The sequence below is a fragment of the Natrix helvetica genome, assembly GCF_964273705.1.
Source record: "Natrix helvetica genome assembly, chromosome: 1".
Classification (NCBI taxonomy): domain Eukaryota; kingdom Metazoa; phylum Chordata; class Lepidosauria; order Squamata; family Natricidae; genus Natrix; species Natrix helvetica.
The window spans coordinates 215081699-215095477 of record NC_138548.1 but is presented as its reverse complement, the minus strand read 5'-3'; the positions used below and the strand labels follow the sequence as shown (position 1 = coordinate 215095477).

The window sequence follows — 13779 nt, the reverse complement described above, 5'->3', positions numbered from 1 at the left end:
CTCTGCATTATAAACACTTTCTCTCCCGCAGTGGTGGTTTTGGTTTTTCTTTTTTGTCTGTCTTTTCCGAGTGCTTGGAGGAGTTATTCCTGTTTTCAGCCCCGGTGTTTATTTATTATCAGGATCCAGTGGCGACTGGTGAGGCAGCCTACCATGAGAAGACTTCCTTGCAGGTGAGAGGGAGAGGAAGATTTAGTTCAGAGTCCTAGTCTGCCAAGGATTTCCACTGGGATCTGGGGAGGAATTATCTTGGAAAGCCAACATACCATTCTGTTTGTGAAATCTATTTCCAAAATTTGATAGAGTGCCTTGTAGAAAATGTCTGCAAAAAGTGGACGGGGAACACTTTTAAAAAGTTCCTTTAGCAGCATTTTTTCAAAGGTAGTTCTCCTTTTTTTTTTCTTCTTCTTCCTTTGGACAGGTGGGTTAATGTTTAAGACATTATAAAGGCTGTTCTTCTGCAGCTCCAAATGAAACATTGATTGCCAGGTTTTTTTTCCTCCTGCAAAAAGCAGCCGCCAACTCTTCAGTAATTTTTGGCTAGGTTTACTACGGTTGTCCCAAGAGGGCTGGCTTACTTGTTGGTTTAATTAATTTATACATCTCTAACTACTATCTCCAACTAAACCCAGACGGTGCTCTTTAGGGGGACAGGTTCTGCATGAAACCATTATTTTCGTGCCTCCGCTGCTGGGCGAGTCTACCAAATGTACCATTTTTTAAAAATAGGGTGCATTTGGACTCCGGCATTAAGGTGGTAATTTGGTAAACACCAACTGGGAAATTAAACCCTTTTAAACTCAGTGGAATGTACTTCTGAGTTGCCAAGCCATTAGCTTATGGTTAAGGCTTAAGTATTTGAGAAAGTATATGGAGAGAGTGTTTGTGAATAACTCTGGTCCCGGAGTTGCTGGGGCGGAAATAGATGACATTTCAACCTTGCCTCTTTACCTAGAAATAAATTAGAAGTGAAAAGAAGCCGATTTCACTTCAGACTGGTTTACACAGGTAGACCATTTCCTCAATGTTTAGCACTATGATTTGCTTTTTACAACAAGGATCAAGGGAGAGGCTTATCGGAGACTTTCCTTATCTGCCCTCGACAACATACCAGAGTTAACTAAATATTAAAGTTCCAGAAGATGGCTCAGTAGGTTGCGTTCTTGGCAATTAATCACTAACTGCAATTAAGTACTTTTATCTCATTCTTCGAAACAGCATCCTTCATTCCTATAATCAGATCAGAGTCATTGCAATTAAAGCAAGGAAGAGTTAGGCAGCTGCTTTCCAAATGAAACCCCTCTTTATCATCTTCCTCCTCCTTTTCCTCTACAAAAAAACCCCAATTTACAGCTTATTGGACATACTAACTAAACACATTTACACCTTAACAGCGCAATCCGGGTGTAACCAGGAGGAAATAGAATCTTCCCATTCCTTGGCGTCTTCTCATCGGGACGGGCTGCTTTCCTTGACAAAACTTTTAGAAAGGGTGGGTCTTACTTTTGAGTAAAACTTGGGGCTGCCCAGTCCTTTTGTCTTTCAGATTTCTCCCTTTCTCTGACTGAAGGTCTTTCTATTTTTCTTCTGTTTGTGTGCACGCCTGCGTGAATGGAAAGGGTTGCAAAGTGAACGTAATCTCAGGAGTCAACGTGGCTCTCTTTTTCTTTTCTTTGCCTTCCTTTTTCTCTTTCATTCTTTCTTTCTCTCTTTCTTATTATATTACATTGCCACAATCATAAGCGGAGATGCACATTCCTCTTTTTCCAAAGTTACAAGCCAGCCTCGGTGTGCATTCTTAAGTTAATTAACCTGCTAAAATTGATTTCTCCTATCAGCCAACAGCTCTCTATCTGAGCCAGATCAGCCCCTTTAAATGAGATAGGGCTGAACAATTTATGAAATGAAAAACTGCTTAAGACAAGACAAATAAATAAAAAGGGTCTTATGGCTCAGGAATAAACTGCTGTGAGGAAAGAAAGAAAGGAAGAAAGAAAGAAAGAAAGAAAGAAAGAAAGAAAGAAAGAAAGAGAAAAAAAGACTTCACTTCTCAAGAAAAGTTTTAAAATCAATGTTTCTCTCAGAGAATGAAATGTGCAAATTCTTCATTCAGTTTTCTTCACTTAATTTTTCTGATTCCTTTTAAGATGTGCTAACAGCAATGAAATTGTAAAATCCAATTGTTAATTAAAACCATATTTCATTGAAATGAACATTGTAAATAATCTTACATAATCTGGAAAAAGATCAAAGTCAACTTTTAATTAATTATTTTTGTCTCATTTACTCAGAAACCACTTTTAAAATAACTCACACAGTTTATTATTTCTGGACATAATTTTAAGCCGAGAGTACTCTTTCATTTATACATAAGCTCTTATATCTCTTACATGTACTGTCAGATGTGTGCCGTTATTTTGTTCAGTTTATTCTCCTGATATATCCCTTGATTTTATAACATCAATTGCCAAGAACATTAAGAGCATGTCTTCTGTGCCCCATGTTTTAAAAATGTGTATCAACTCTTGAAAACATTCAAATTGTACTTTAGAAAAGGATGTCCAGTGCTCTCTGTATTTCTTAAAGAAAAATTAAATTAGATCTTTTGAGTTAAGATTTTGGTTTTCTCCTTTATTAGCAATAGCTCACCTATTGAACACCACACATTCTTGGTCACTTTGATTCCACAAGTAAAGTTCACTAAGATTGAGGTCAGAGAAGGTTGATTGTGAAATAATTTGTCTATTCCACCTTGACCTTGGACTTTGCCTGGTTTGATTGTCACATGTGCAAAACTGTAAACATGGGTTGTATGTGAAGCTCGGATGTCTCTTTTGAAGACATCGTATTTTCAGCAAAAACTTCGGATGATTCTTTGGTTGAAATATTGGATAGATTTTCCAGCTTCACCTCACACCAGGGTGTTTTATTGATAGCAGGCAAGATTTATATTGGAAGTCCAGAAAGAGTAATTATACCTGCATTTATTGATAATTCTCCTTAAATTCTGGCAGTGAAAATCTAATGTGCCACCACTGTTCCTTAACATAGGAAAATATTGATATTTGACTCATAGGTGGATATCATGGAACCTGGATATTCAGCCTTTTTTGCTGTACAGCTCCAATTATATTAGATTGGATAGTCATCCACTTATTGATTTATGTATTTATTTTGGTAGATTCTTCTTGATCGGTAAGTTAACTTTGTTGACTGTAGCCTCTTGGAAGCAATAGCCCCACCCATCTTTGTCTGAAATAAAAGGCACCTTGGTTTTGGAACTTGGTTTTGAATAATGGAACTTGGTTTTGAGTAAACCTACATGATATATAGATAGCTATAGGCAAGATTTGGCCGCTTTCCACCACCATCCCAACCTCCACTCCATTTTCTTTTCTCAGAATTCTGTTTTTTCCCACGCCACCAAAATCCTGGTTCATCCCAATGTTCACATTTGCCAAGATTATTTTGCATAAAATGGGGATGAAGAGCGAGAGGAGGAAGAGAGGAAAACGGAAGATCCCTGCTCCTTTTAAGCTAAATTTCCCATGGTTTCACACACAAAATTAGAATTTTTAAAAAGGAGAGACATGTGTTCCTAAGAAGTAAATAAACAAATTAACTGATCCCGTGGTCCAGTACTGCTTGCAAAGTGTTGGCGACCTGCGTGCATTACAGCCATCAATCTTAGGAAGAGACACTTGCAATTCTTCTATTTCATCCATCTCAGATTCAGTTTATATTGCGTACACTCAGTTGCACTTATTGTCTTTTACACACACATACACACACACCATGTATGCACATGGTAATCAAACTTCAGACCACATATGTAGTACACACAAGCATTATTGCACTGTTCACTGCTACAATATTAAAATTTAATAACATAACCACCCAATACAAACATGACCAGACTCTTTGAAACCATCAGTTAATTGAACACAAAGTAATACATATTATTAGGTTGGATTCATTGAAAGAATACATCTTTAGAAAAAGTTGAAGTGTTTCGAAAGCATCTAAGAAGTTCTTGTGAGGTTGGTGACTTCTCCTCCTTTCTGTTTTTCCTATTGCATTTCTTTCTTTCTGCCCCAATAATGGTTTGTTTGAAAGATTTTAAAAAATCAACAAAAAGAAGAGAAAAAAAGCTGGGGAAAGTAGCAAGCAAAATCTCAGATGCACCCTTTCAGTGAAAAACAAGCTGTAGCGTTGTTTGGGTTTCTAATATTAATACAATTTTATTGGACACTTGAAGCAAACAAAGGGTTAAAGGTTTTTAAGACATTCTCCATCGAAAAATAAGATACTTAAATAAACATTTGTACTGCGTAAAAACTATCAGCTGATACACATATGTTAAAGCAAGCAGATATGATTTCCCCCCACTCACTCTGGAGACCGAGAGAAGAAAAAATCAATTTCCGGAGTGATACATGTCCAGATTCCTTAGTTCCCGTAAGATCCAAGAGTGGATTCCCAGAAACAGGAGCAGGGAAGGGGGAGGGGGGAGATAAAGCAGCCCAACCGCACCTAAGCGCTACAATAAGATTTACCCCTTTTCCAGTGGTTGTTTTTTTTAAGGTCTTTTTGCGCTAATATTCCGCAGCTCTCCTTTTTTTCCCTTGTAAAATAACCAAATCCTTCCTCCGACTCCCATCCCAGAATTTCATTCACCGCATTTTCCTTATTATGGCAATTAGGATTTCCTTTCACTTGATTCCCCCCATCGCTCCCGAATATATAAGCCAATGCCTTTTCTCCTCGATACTACAATCTAACGAGAGAGGGAAAGGCAGGCCAGCTTATTCCAACCACCGCTTTTATATTTAGCGCTAAGGTGGGTTTTTCCCCCCACCAAGATTCGCAGGACAAATAGCGAGCTCTTTGTGTCGGCCAAACATAGACCGCCACCACCACCACCCCTTATTTATCTCCCCATTCTCTTTACAATCAATGGGTGACTCACTTTGCCTTTAAAGATTCCTACCTCTGTCTCCGGGAGGCAGCCAATGGGAGGCCTCCGGAGGTCACGTGGCCCGGCAGATTTCTTAATGAAGCCGACCCATCCCGCCGCCTCTGCGCATGCTCCCGGGTAAACAATATGTTGGGGACTTGTCTCTCTCTCTCTCTCTCTCTCTCTCCCTCTTTCGGAAGTCGAGTTTTTAAAAAGCTCGAGCAGACCATGATATGACGACTTCACTGATTTTGCATCCACGCTGGGCGGACACTTTCATGTACGTGTATGAGGAGAACCCGAATGAAAATAGCCAGACTAAAATCCCAGCCATGGAAGGGCTCAGTGGAAACTGTCCAACGAGCCACTGCAGGGATTTAATCACTCACCCGGTCCTGAGTCGTCACTCCGGCACCATTGGGACTCACCAGGGTTCCGTTTACACGGAAATACCTGCTCCAGATGCAGCCAGGCAGTGTCCCGCGCCGCCCGCTCCTTCTAACGCCACCTTAGGCTACGGCTATCCCTTTGGAGGCAGCTACTATGGATGCCGCCTGTCCCATTCCCACAACGTGAACTTGCAACAGAAGCCTTGCGCCTATCATCCGGCTGAGAAATACCCCGAGCCCAGCGGCTCCCTCCCCAGCGAAGAACTATCCTCCCGGGCCAAAGAGTTTGCTTTTTACCCCAGCTTTGCCAGCTCCTACCAGGCGGTCCCTGGCTATTTGGACGTATCGGTGGTTCCAGGTATCAGTGGGCATCCCGAGCCAAGACACGACGCGCTGCTCCCCATGGAGGGGTACCAGCACTGGGCTCTTTCCAACGGCTGGGACGGGCAGGTTTACTGCGCGAAGGAGCAGTCGCAATCCACCCACCTCTGGAAGTCGCCTTTCCCAGGTAGGGTGCTCTCCGCTCGGCCTCTGGCTCTCTGCTCCGCCATGATTGCGTCTTTAGGCTGGGCAAAACCTAGCACACAGGTAAACTTGGCAGGAGGAGGAGGCACTTGCTTGGACGCGGATGGCGGGGCGAAGGGGCCGCGGGGAGCGGGAGCCGCGAGAGAGACTTCAACAAAGCGCAGGCTTGGAACTCTTTCGCGTTTAGTTTGGCAGCTGCAGCCGGTTGGGGAATAGGAGGGTTCCGCGGGCGTGCCTGGTTTTTTATTCTTCTCCGCCTTGGTCCCCCGGCTAATTTTTTTTTTTTTTTTTGCCTCTTCGACTTTAATTTTTGCAGGAATGTTTAAAATCAAAATTCTATATCCAGAAAAGCAGATGTATCTCTTCTTCTTCTCCCCTGTCCGCCCCACCCCTTAAGCACCAACAACCCATGGAAAGGCTGGGCTTTTCCAAGGGACTCAGCAAATTGCGCTGTAATGCAGTTACCAGAAGTAGCTGACAAGTGTCTTAGGGAAATGCGTCTTGTAAGGCTGGAGGACCGAGTGGGAAAAGCAAGAAGGGCAAACGCTTTCGCCTCTAGGTTTAGAAATCTGGAGTGAATGACATCTTACGAACGCCCCCCCCCCCCCCCCGAAAGCAGAAACGTCTCGGAACGATTGCCTCTCGTGTAGAGGAGTGGCGAAAGATGGGGTCGAACCATGCCTTCTGCGTTAATGGGGGGGGGGTTCCTCATCTCGCCCACCTTCTCGGAAATTGGCCCAAGGGATGGGTTGTTGGAGCTCCCCAAAGGGGAGTAAGTAAATAAGGTAGGACTCGGACGTTTCTCTTGACAAGACGGGGGAGGAGATACTCCGCCAGGTCGGATGCGGCTCGCCAGCGATGCCTCTGCAAAGCGTTGCATGCTGGGGTTCCCTTTTGAGAAAGGAAGAGGAATTCGAGCTTTGAGATGGAAGGAAGGGAAGGCCTTTTTCTTTTCTTTTTTTATGGTGGATCTCGCTGGATTTCAGCCGCCGGCAGCGAGCAAAACAAACCCATCCGCCTCCGATTCTTTATGCTAGAGAAAGAAAACGTCTATCTTGTAAAAAAGCCGTTTTCTTCATAAATGGTTTTTGTCCCGCCCCGACTCCCCCGGGTGAAATCTGCTTCAAATATCTCCACTCTTACCCTCGTTTCATTTTCTTGAAGCTCTGTACGGTTCTCCTATATATATTTCTTTCAAATTCCATTCTTTATACCCCTGCTATCCAAAGCCTGTCCCATAACCTCCTCCTACTGAATTTTAAGGCCTTAATAAAAAAAAATCCAAAGGAAGATTATCACCCATAAAGAGATTGACACTTCTCTTTTAAAGTTGTAAAAAATATGACTGGAATATAGAAATTACACTCTCTAAACGATGAGGAAAATATTAGAGAAATATTTCTTTCCTAACAGCTATGAACGAGCATAGCTCGAGGACAGCTCGGAATAATCATTTGTAGAGGGGTTCTATTCTCTTCCACTGGGATTCGTTTCATTGTTGTTATTACCGCTACTATTGTGCGCATTTTTTAAAAAAAAAAACCCATCAAGTAGCATATTTGACTTTTAAATCTCTGCCTCAGGAAGCCTTTGAGGGAAATAGGGGGATAAGAATGGTGGGGGGGACTGATCTGTGAGTGGTTATAGTTAGTCGTGGAGCACTGGCGAATGGGGCACCATGGTGTAAGTAGCTATGACTGAATGCATTGGCGAGGAGCAGGCAGGGTCTCTCCAATGCATTCTAGAGAAGTGCAGGAAAATAACACAGCTGGTAGGTACTTTTAAGGAAAGTAGAATATTTCCCGAGCAGTGAACAGTAGGTGAACGTATTGAGCACTTAGCATAAGTTAATGGAGGACTTGAAGAGTTAACTCTACGGAGCAGAAATGAGGATGGTCCCCATGTTCCCTGGATCATTGGGGAGGGGGGGGCGGAGGAGGCTTCCGAGCAACCTGCCTCTATATAAACAAGGCAGCTTTTTCAGGAAACCTGCTGAATTAGAACACCCAGGCTGGAGCAAAAATCTGTATCTGAAACCCACCTGTTAATGGTGGTCAGGTTTAGAAAGGAGGTTTGGAAAAGTTGCATTCTGTTTCCAGTTTTGTGAGTGTTGGGAGTTTAGTTAGACTGCCCCACTTGCCAGGGTCCTTATGTGACTTGACTCAACTTGCCGTGGACAAATACCCCATGGAATAAACCAAATGCATAGGTTCATATCTTGTTCAGCCTGCATCCCATTTCCCGGACACCCATCTCTCAAACCCCACTGGTTCCGTCCCACTCCTCCCCTCATGTACTTCCAAGTTCACCCCCTCCTCGTAGATCCATTTTCATTGCTGTCTCGCTTACATTCTGACCGTCTTGCTACTTTTCCGCCTGTTCCCTTCCTAATGTCTGTAAGATGCATTGCCAAGCTAGTTGCCAGGTGCCGTTTAATCTAACGCAACCCTCTCTTTCTCTCTCTTCCTTCCCCTCTTCTTTTTCTCTCTCTTCCCCACACTTCGCTTCTCCACCTGGTTTCCTCTGCTCTGTTCTCCTGGTCTTCTTCACAGATGTGGTACCTCTTCAGCCAGAAGTGAACAGCTACCGTAGGGGCCGGAAGAAAAGGGTCCCTTACACGAAAATCCAGCTGAAAGAATTAGAAAAGGAGTACGCGGCCAGCAAGTTCATTACCAAAGAGAAGCGAAGAAGGATTTCCGCCACTACCAACCTTTCAGAGCGCCAGGTCACAATCTGGTTTCAGAATCGCAGAGTGAAAGAAAAAAAGGTTATTAGTAAATCTAAGACATCCCATCTACATGCTACCTGACATAGAAATCTTTCGAGAGGGAAAAAAATTAAAAAAGAGGGAGAAGAAATAAATGCAAATATTTATCTGGTAAATTTGTACAAATTTTTTTAAAAGTACATTGAATAGGGTTATTTAAACACCCGCACAGTCTCCAAGGAGCGGTGGGGGGGAGTCAAACAGCCACCTTTGGGTTAGTCTTCTGTCCATTTATTACCCTTTCTTAACTGTGAAGCTGACTTGCCTGTCTTAAAATCAATTTTTCGGTGTTCTTAAATGTGTACACTTTATTTTCACAGACAAGCCAGGAGGGAGAAATTATCTCTCCTCCCTTCCTCCCTCCCTCCCTCTCTCACACACACATACAAACACACCCAGACGTGTGTGTTTATATACAAACACACCCAGATTTGCCATGATGGGATTCGGAGTGATTTTGTTCTTTCTTTTCCTTCCTTCCTTTTGTAGGTCTGTATTATAGTCCAGCACTTTCCCTGTGCCATATTTTCCATGTATTTGGCTGTTTTTGTCTTTTTATGTTTCAAAAGCGAATTGCGAAAACTGTAAGCTGTTTCATGGGAAGAATTATTCACGTTGGGTTTTTCTTTTTTTGTAAAAAAAAAAAAGCTAACATATAAAATGGGGAAAAAAATAAGGCTGCTACTCAAAAGTGCTGAGGAGTTTCTTTTTGTCCGTGTTCGCGCAGTTGTTATGTTCAACTAACTTTACGCCATTCCTAAATTCGAAGTCACTGCCTGGAATAACTAGGATTGGGTCCAATAAAAGCAGGTTCTATGTTTTTGGGAAAAGACGGGGTGGGGTGGGGGGGAATAGATTAGACTTCCCTATTGACATAGACGGGACTGAAAACTCCAGCAGGATTCCTGCTCTTAAGAATAATTACGGTTTTGATTTTCTAAATTATGGTCTCACTCCAGCTGTTTTATTATTATTGTGTGTTGCTTTTACTGCTATAAAACGGGAATGTTATCGATTATAAGGAAAGGTACACGATAAGGCTTCGTGGCTGGGTGTTTGTTTCCTTTTTTTTTTTTTCCAGTGTTCTGTTTCCCCCGGAGAGTAGCGTTCCTTTCACGCCTTGTTAAAATTACCCCCTTTTTTAAACCAACAAACCGTCTTGTATATGTATATAATGTTTTGTCCGAATGATATGTACTGAATATTGAATGCAGAAATACATTTCTTAAAAATAAACCGCTCTCTTTCTTTTTGGCGCCACCTCCCCGCTTTTCCTTGCTTCGAAAACAAGACAGTCTCCTTTAATGACGGGTCCGATTTCTCCCTCGATATCAGCAGGGAGGGGCTTAAAGTGCATATTTGCGATTATTCACTATCACCACCCCAGTTGTGAGAAAGGGAAAGCTTCTAGTGATCCCTAAACTTTTTTCTTTTCTTTTGGCGAAGTCGTTCCATTGGAATCTATGGGACTCCCCCAGAAAGAACGGGACGATCAGGTGAGGCGTTTTGTTTTGGTTTTTGCTTTGTTTCGTGGATCGGACCTCTGGGAGGATTCTCGGAGCTTCCCCGGCTGATAGAGGAGATCGATTTGGGGAGATTAAAAAGGGAGAGGAGGATGCTTGTCGCCGGACGGAGTCGTAGCAGATAGCAGAGAAAGGCAACAGTGAAGCGAGGCCGTCCCCCGCCCTTCTAACGAGACACTGACTACGGTGTGGACTGAGCAGCATTTAGGGAGGTGGCTTTAAAAAGTAAAATCACTTTGCTAATTAATTAAATTAATTAAATTAAATGAATTGATTTACTTTCGGTTAGGCCTTGGTGATTTTTATTTCGGCTAGGCCTTGGCTTGTAGGGATTTTGCCCTGCTTTTATGCCTTACCTTTCTTTCTTTTTAATTGCGGCGAGCCACCGAACCGAAAGCGGCGATGGGGTGGGTAGAAACTCAACAGCAAATAAATTAATAAGGCCGTCCCAAAGAAAACCGCGGCAGAGGGGTTGCAAAAAGTTTCGACCGAAGTGCGGCGTCCGGGCCTCTCGCTAGACAAGGGGAATCCCTCTCCACCTCCCCTTAGTTTCCCTGGTGTTAAGGACCTGTTGCATTGTTTCGCCCAAGCTTAAACTCCCTCACCCAAAGAAATCAGAACCGCCCTGCTCAGCAGCCCAGCTGTTTTTAAACAACCCTCAGAATAATTCCACCAGAACCCATAGGGCCATTTCTCGATCAGAAAAAAACACACACCATGCATTGGACTTGGCTAAGAAGGCCCTCGGCGGCCAAGTTCTTTGCAGGCAAACTCGTGCAGGATAAGGAGCGAGGCCCCGCGAAGGCCGAGCTTCCTATGGATCGCTTGATTCCCCCCCACGACTCTTTTCGGTGGATTATTTCGTAAAGCAAGACATTCCCACTTTCGTGCCTACTCTAATTAATTACCTCGTCAGATTGCCAAACGCGAGCCCCCACAGAAAGCGCCCGCAAACCAAGCCAATGTTAGTTTTCCATTCAAGGAGCGCCGGGGAAGGAGTGCTGCACGAGCCGTCCTGAGAACTGCCCCCTTCTTACCAAACAAAGGTGGGCGAAGAGCCAGAAAATCAGTCAAGGGGAAGGCTCGGCTGCTTGGCAAAATTTGCGCTGGCGGAGGCTGCTGGGTGCCTGGGTCCTCTTCCTGACTACAATTCAGCACGCTGCTCCCTTTCCTGGAAGTCTACGGGGATTAAGTTTTTTAAATGGCATGGAACTTCTGCTGGATTCTGGCCCTGCCGAAAATTACTGCCTGCAAAAATGCAAACTCTTTCTGTGGGTTTTTAGGCGTGCACCCACATACATAGCAGACAATTGCACTCTACTCCTGTAGAGTTTTCCCTTTCCAAGCAAAGGATGGGGTCTCCTGGTTGCAATAGTGTCCCAGAAATGAGGGCCAATATTCAGAACCAGCAATCTTCTAAACTTGTACTTAAAACAACTGCTTATTCTCTACAAATATGATACAGGTCATCTGTTGCTGCTTTTAGCATTAGCTCAAGGAATGATCTAGAGAACACAGGCCTCTCTCTCTCACTGCAGGACATCCAGGGTTTTCAAGTTCTCTGGAATGTATGTTTCTATATTTTAATCAAGATCTACATTCTTAAAGCTTAGCACCATTTTTGGTAAATCATGCTGAAAGCATTTGGCGTCTTCCTGGCATGAAGTCAAGACTTTAAAAGAAAGGATGGGTGGCTGGCTGGCTGGCTGGCTGGCTGGCTGGCTGGCTGGCTGGCTGGATGGATGGATGGATGGATGGAAGGATGATGGATAGATGATAGATAGATAGATAGATAGATAGATAGATAGATAGATAGATAGATAGATAGACAGACAGACAGACAGACAGACAGACAGACGACAGACAGATGCATAGATACATAGATAGAAAAAAATCCATCTACTTTTTAATGTCGTTAACAGATAGATAGTGGGAAACATATATTTGCACATTTGCTCACCTCAGTTGGGATTTCCAGCCTCACAATGACAATGATTTAAAACCCTACATATTTCTGGCAAGTATACTGCATTTAAGTGACATAGAGACATTGTTATAAACCATGTCTCCCTTCTGATGGAATGTAACCTCTATAAGACTTTGGCTTAGTCAAGAGCCATTCCTTGGGGTAATGTGAATGGGCATTTACATGATAGTTGGCATTTTCTGGAGGTTCCTGATTTCCTCTCTCCAAACTCTAGTTAGAATTTAAATTCATAGATTAAAAAAAAATCCCACGTTGGGGCAAGGCTGTCATGTGGCTTTCCCACTTCTCTTTATGAACTCATTTTAAAAAATCATGGCAATAAGTTCAGGATAGTTAAATCACAAAACTCTGAAACTATTAAGGCCGGTAGCAATCTGTTGATCATTTTCACATCATGGTTTGTAGAATCTCATGGCATTATTCACTATGCAATATAAAGCATCTTTATTTTTATTTATTAAATTTCTACACTACCCATCTGACTTAATGACTTTAGGCAGTTTAGGACATCTTAACTTCTGATGTACTGCCATAGTGATGACTGGATGCTATTGTAGGATGTGGGATAATCTTTGCCCATTTTCATTATTATTAACTGAAAGAAATCTGACTGAATCTGAATATTCCTATTGAAATAAAATGGCATGCAGGAGATTGTTCCTTTTTTTAGGATAAATATTCCTGGTGTTATGTCATTAGAGGAGAATGTCTATAACCAAAAAAGGGGGAAGAGCTAGCTAGTTTAAAACATAGATATACTAACAAAACAAAACAATTATGATCAAGATTTTTGCAGTTTCTCCAGTTTCTAAAAGACAGGTCTCTATTCTATAGTTCTTCCTTTTGAAGTCAATAGGAGTAACCAGGCTAATATATCAGGCTCTGTTTGCCCACAGCTCAGCAAAACCAAAATTCCTGCAAGCAATTTAAGATATCAATCCTGCATTCCTTTACCTTGGAGTAAGGACCAGTACATCTGTAGGACCTGTTGCTAAATGAACATGCATTGGGTTTTTGCTATAGAGATACTCCTCAGCTTGCTACCACAATTGAGCCCAAACTTTCTTTTGTTAAGTGAGACAGTTGTTTGTTAAGTGAGTTTTGCCCTGTTTCATGCTCTTTCTTGCCACAGTTATTAAGTAAATCACTACAGTTGTTAAGTTACTAACAGGATCCAGTTAGGTGAATCTGATTTCCCCATTGACTTTGCTTGCCAGAAAGTCCCAAAAGGTGATCACGTGACCCCAGGACACTGCAACCCATCATAAATATGAATCAGTTGCCAAGTGTCTGAATTTTGATCATGTGACCATGGGGATGCTGCAACAGTAAGTGTAACTATGAAACCTGATTCATAAGTCACTTTGTTCAGTGTAACTTTGAATGGTCACTAAATGAACTGTTATAAGTCAAGGACTACCTGTACTGTTTGTAAGGAACTGGCTTGGCATTCTATAAATGAGGCTTATGACCCCAGTGGTGTTTAGGTTCCATTGATGAAATACACAACCTCATTTCATGAATATTCAAATGTAAGTCCATTCAAGCTATATGTTAAGCTCAACTAGTGCACTGTAATGTCAAAGAAAGGGGCCATTGATGTCAAATGGACTGGACTTCCAATCAGTATT

The 13779-nt window shown here is 42.5% G+C and overlaps 1 protein-coding gene across 2 annotated transcripts; it reads left to right on the top strand.

The window, feature by feature from the left end:
- The first annotated feature begins 3988 nt into the window (after positions 1-3988).
- HOXC13 (homeobox C13) lies at positions 3989-9898 on the top strand. Of its 2 annotated transcripts, XM_081934365.1 has the most exons (3): positions 3989-5854; positions 8424-8638; positions 9128-9898. In XM_081934365.1, the coding sequence occupies exons 1-3, from the start codon at positions 5191-5193 to the stop codon at positions 9224-9226; spliced, it is 978 nt and encodes a 325-aa protein (XP_081790491.1). In that variant the 5' UTR covers positions 3989-5190; the 3' UTR covers positions 9227-9898. The 2 variants fall into 2 exon arrangements, with proteins under 2 accessions (XP_081790491.1, XP_081790492.1); XM_081934366.1 differs by having other exon boundaries at positions 3993-5854; positions 8424-9898.
- Positions 9899-13779: the final 3881 nt, after the last annotated feature.

What these genes read in the sequence shown, in the direction of transcription:
- HOXC13 (XM_081934365.1), top strand. Translation starts at nt 5,191, where the DNA reads ATGACGACTTCACTGATTTTGCATCCACGCTGGGCGGACACTTTCATG. An exon ending in CTGGAAGTCGCCTTTCCCAG is followed by an intron (nt 5,855 to 8,423) that starts GTAGGGTGCTCT and finishes TCTTCTTCACAG; the next exon opens with ATGTGGTACCTCTTCAGCCA. An exon ending in GCAGAGTGAAAGAAAAAAAG is followed by an intron (nt 8,639 to 9,127) that starts GTTATTAGTAAA and finishes TTCCTTTTGTAG; the next exon opens with GTCTGTATTATAGTCCAGCA.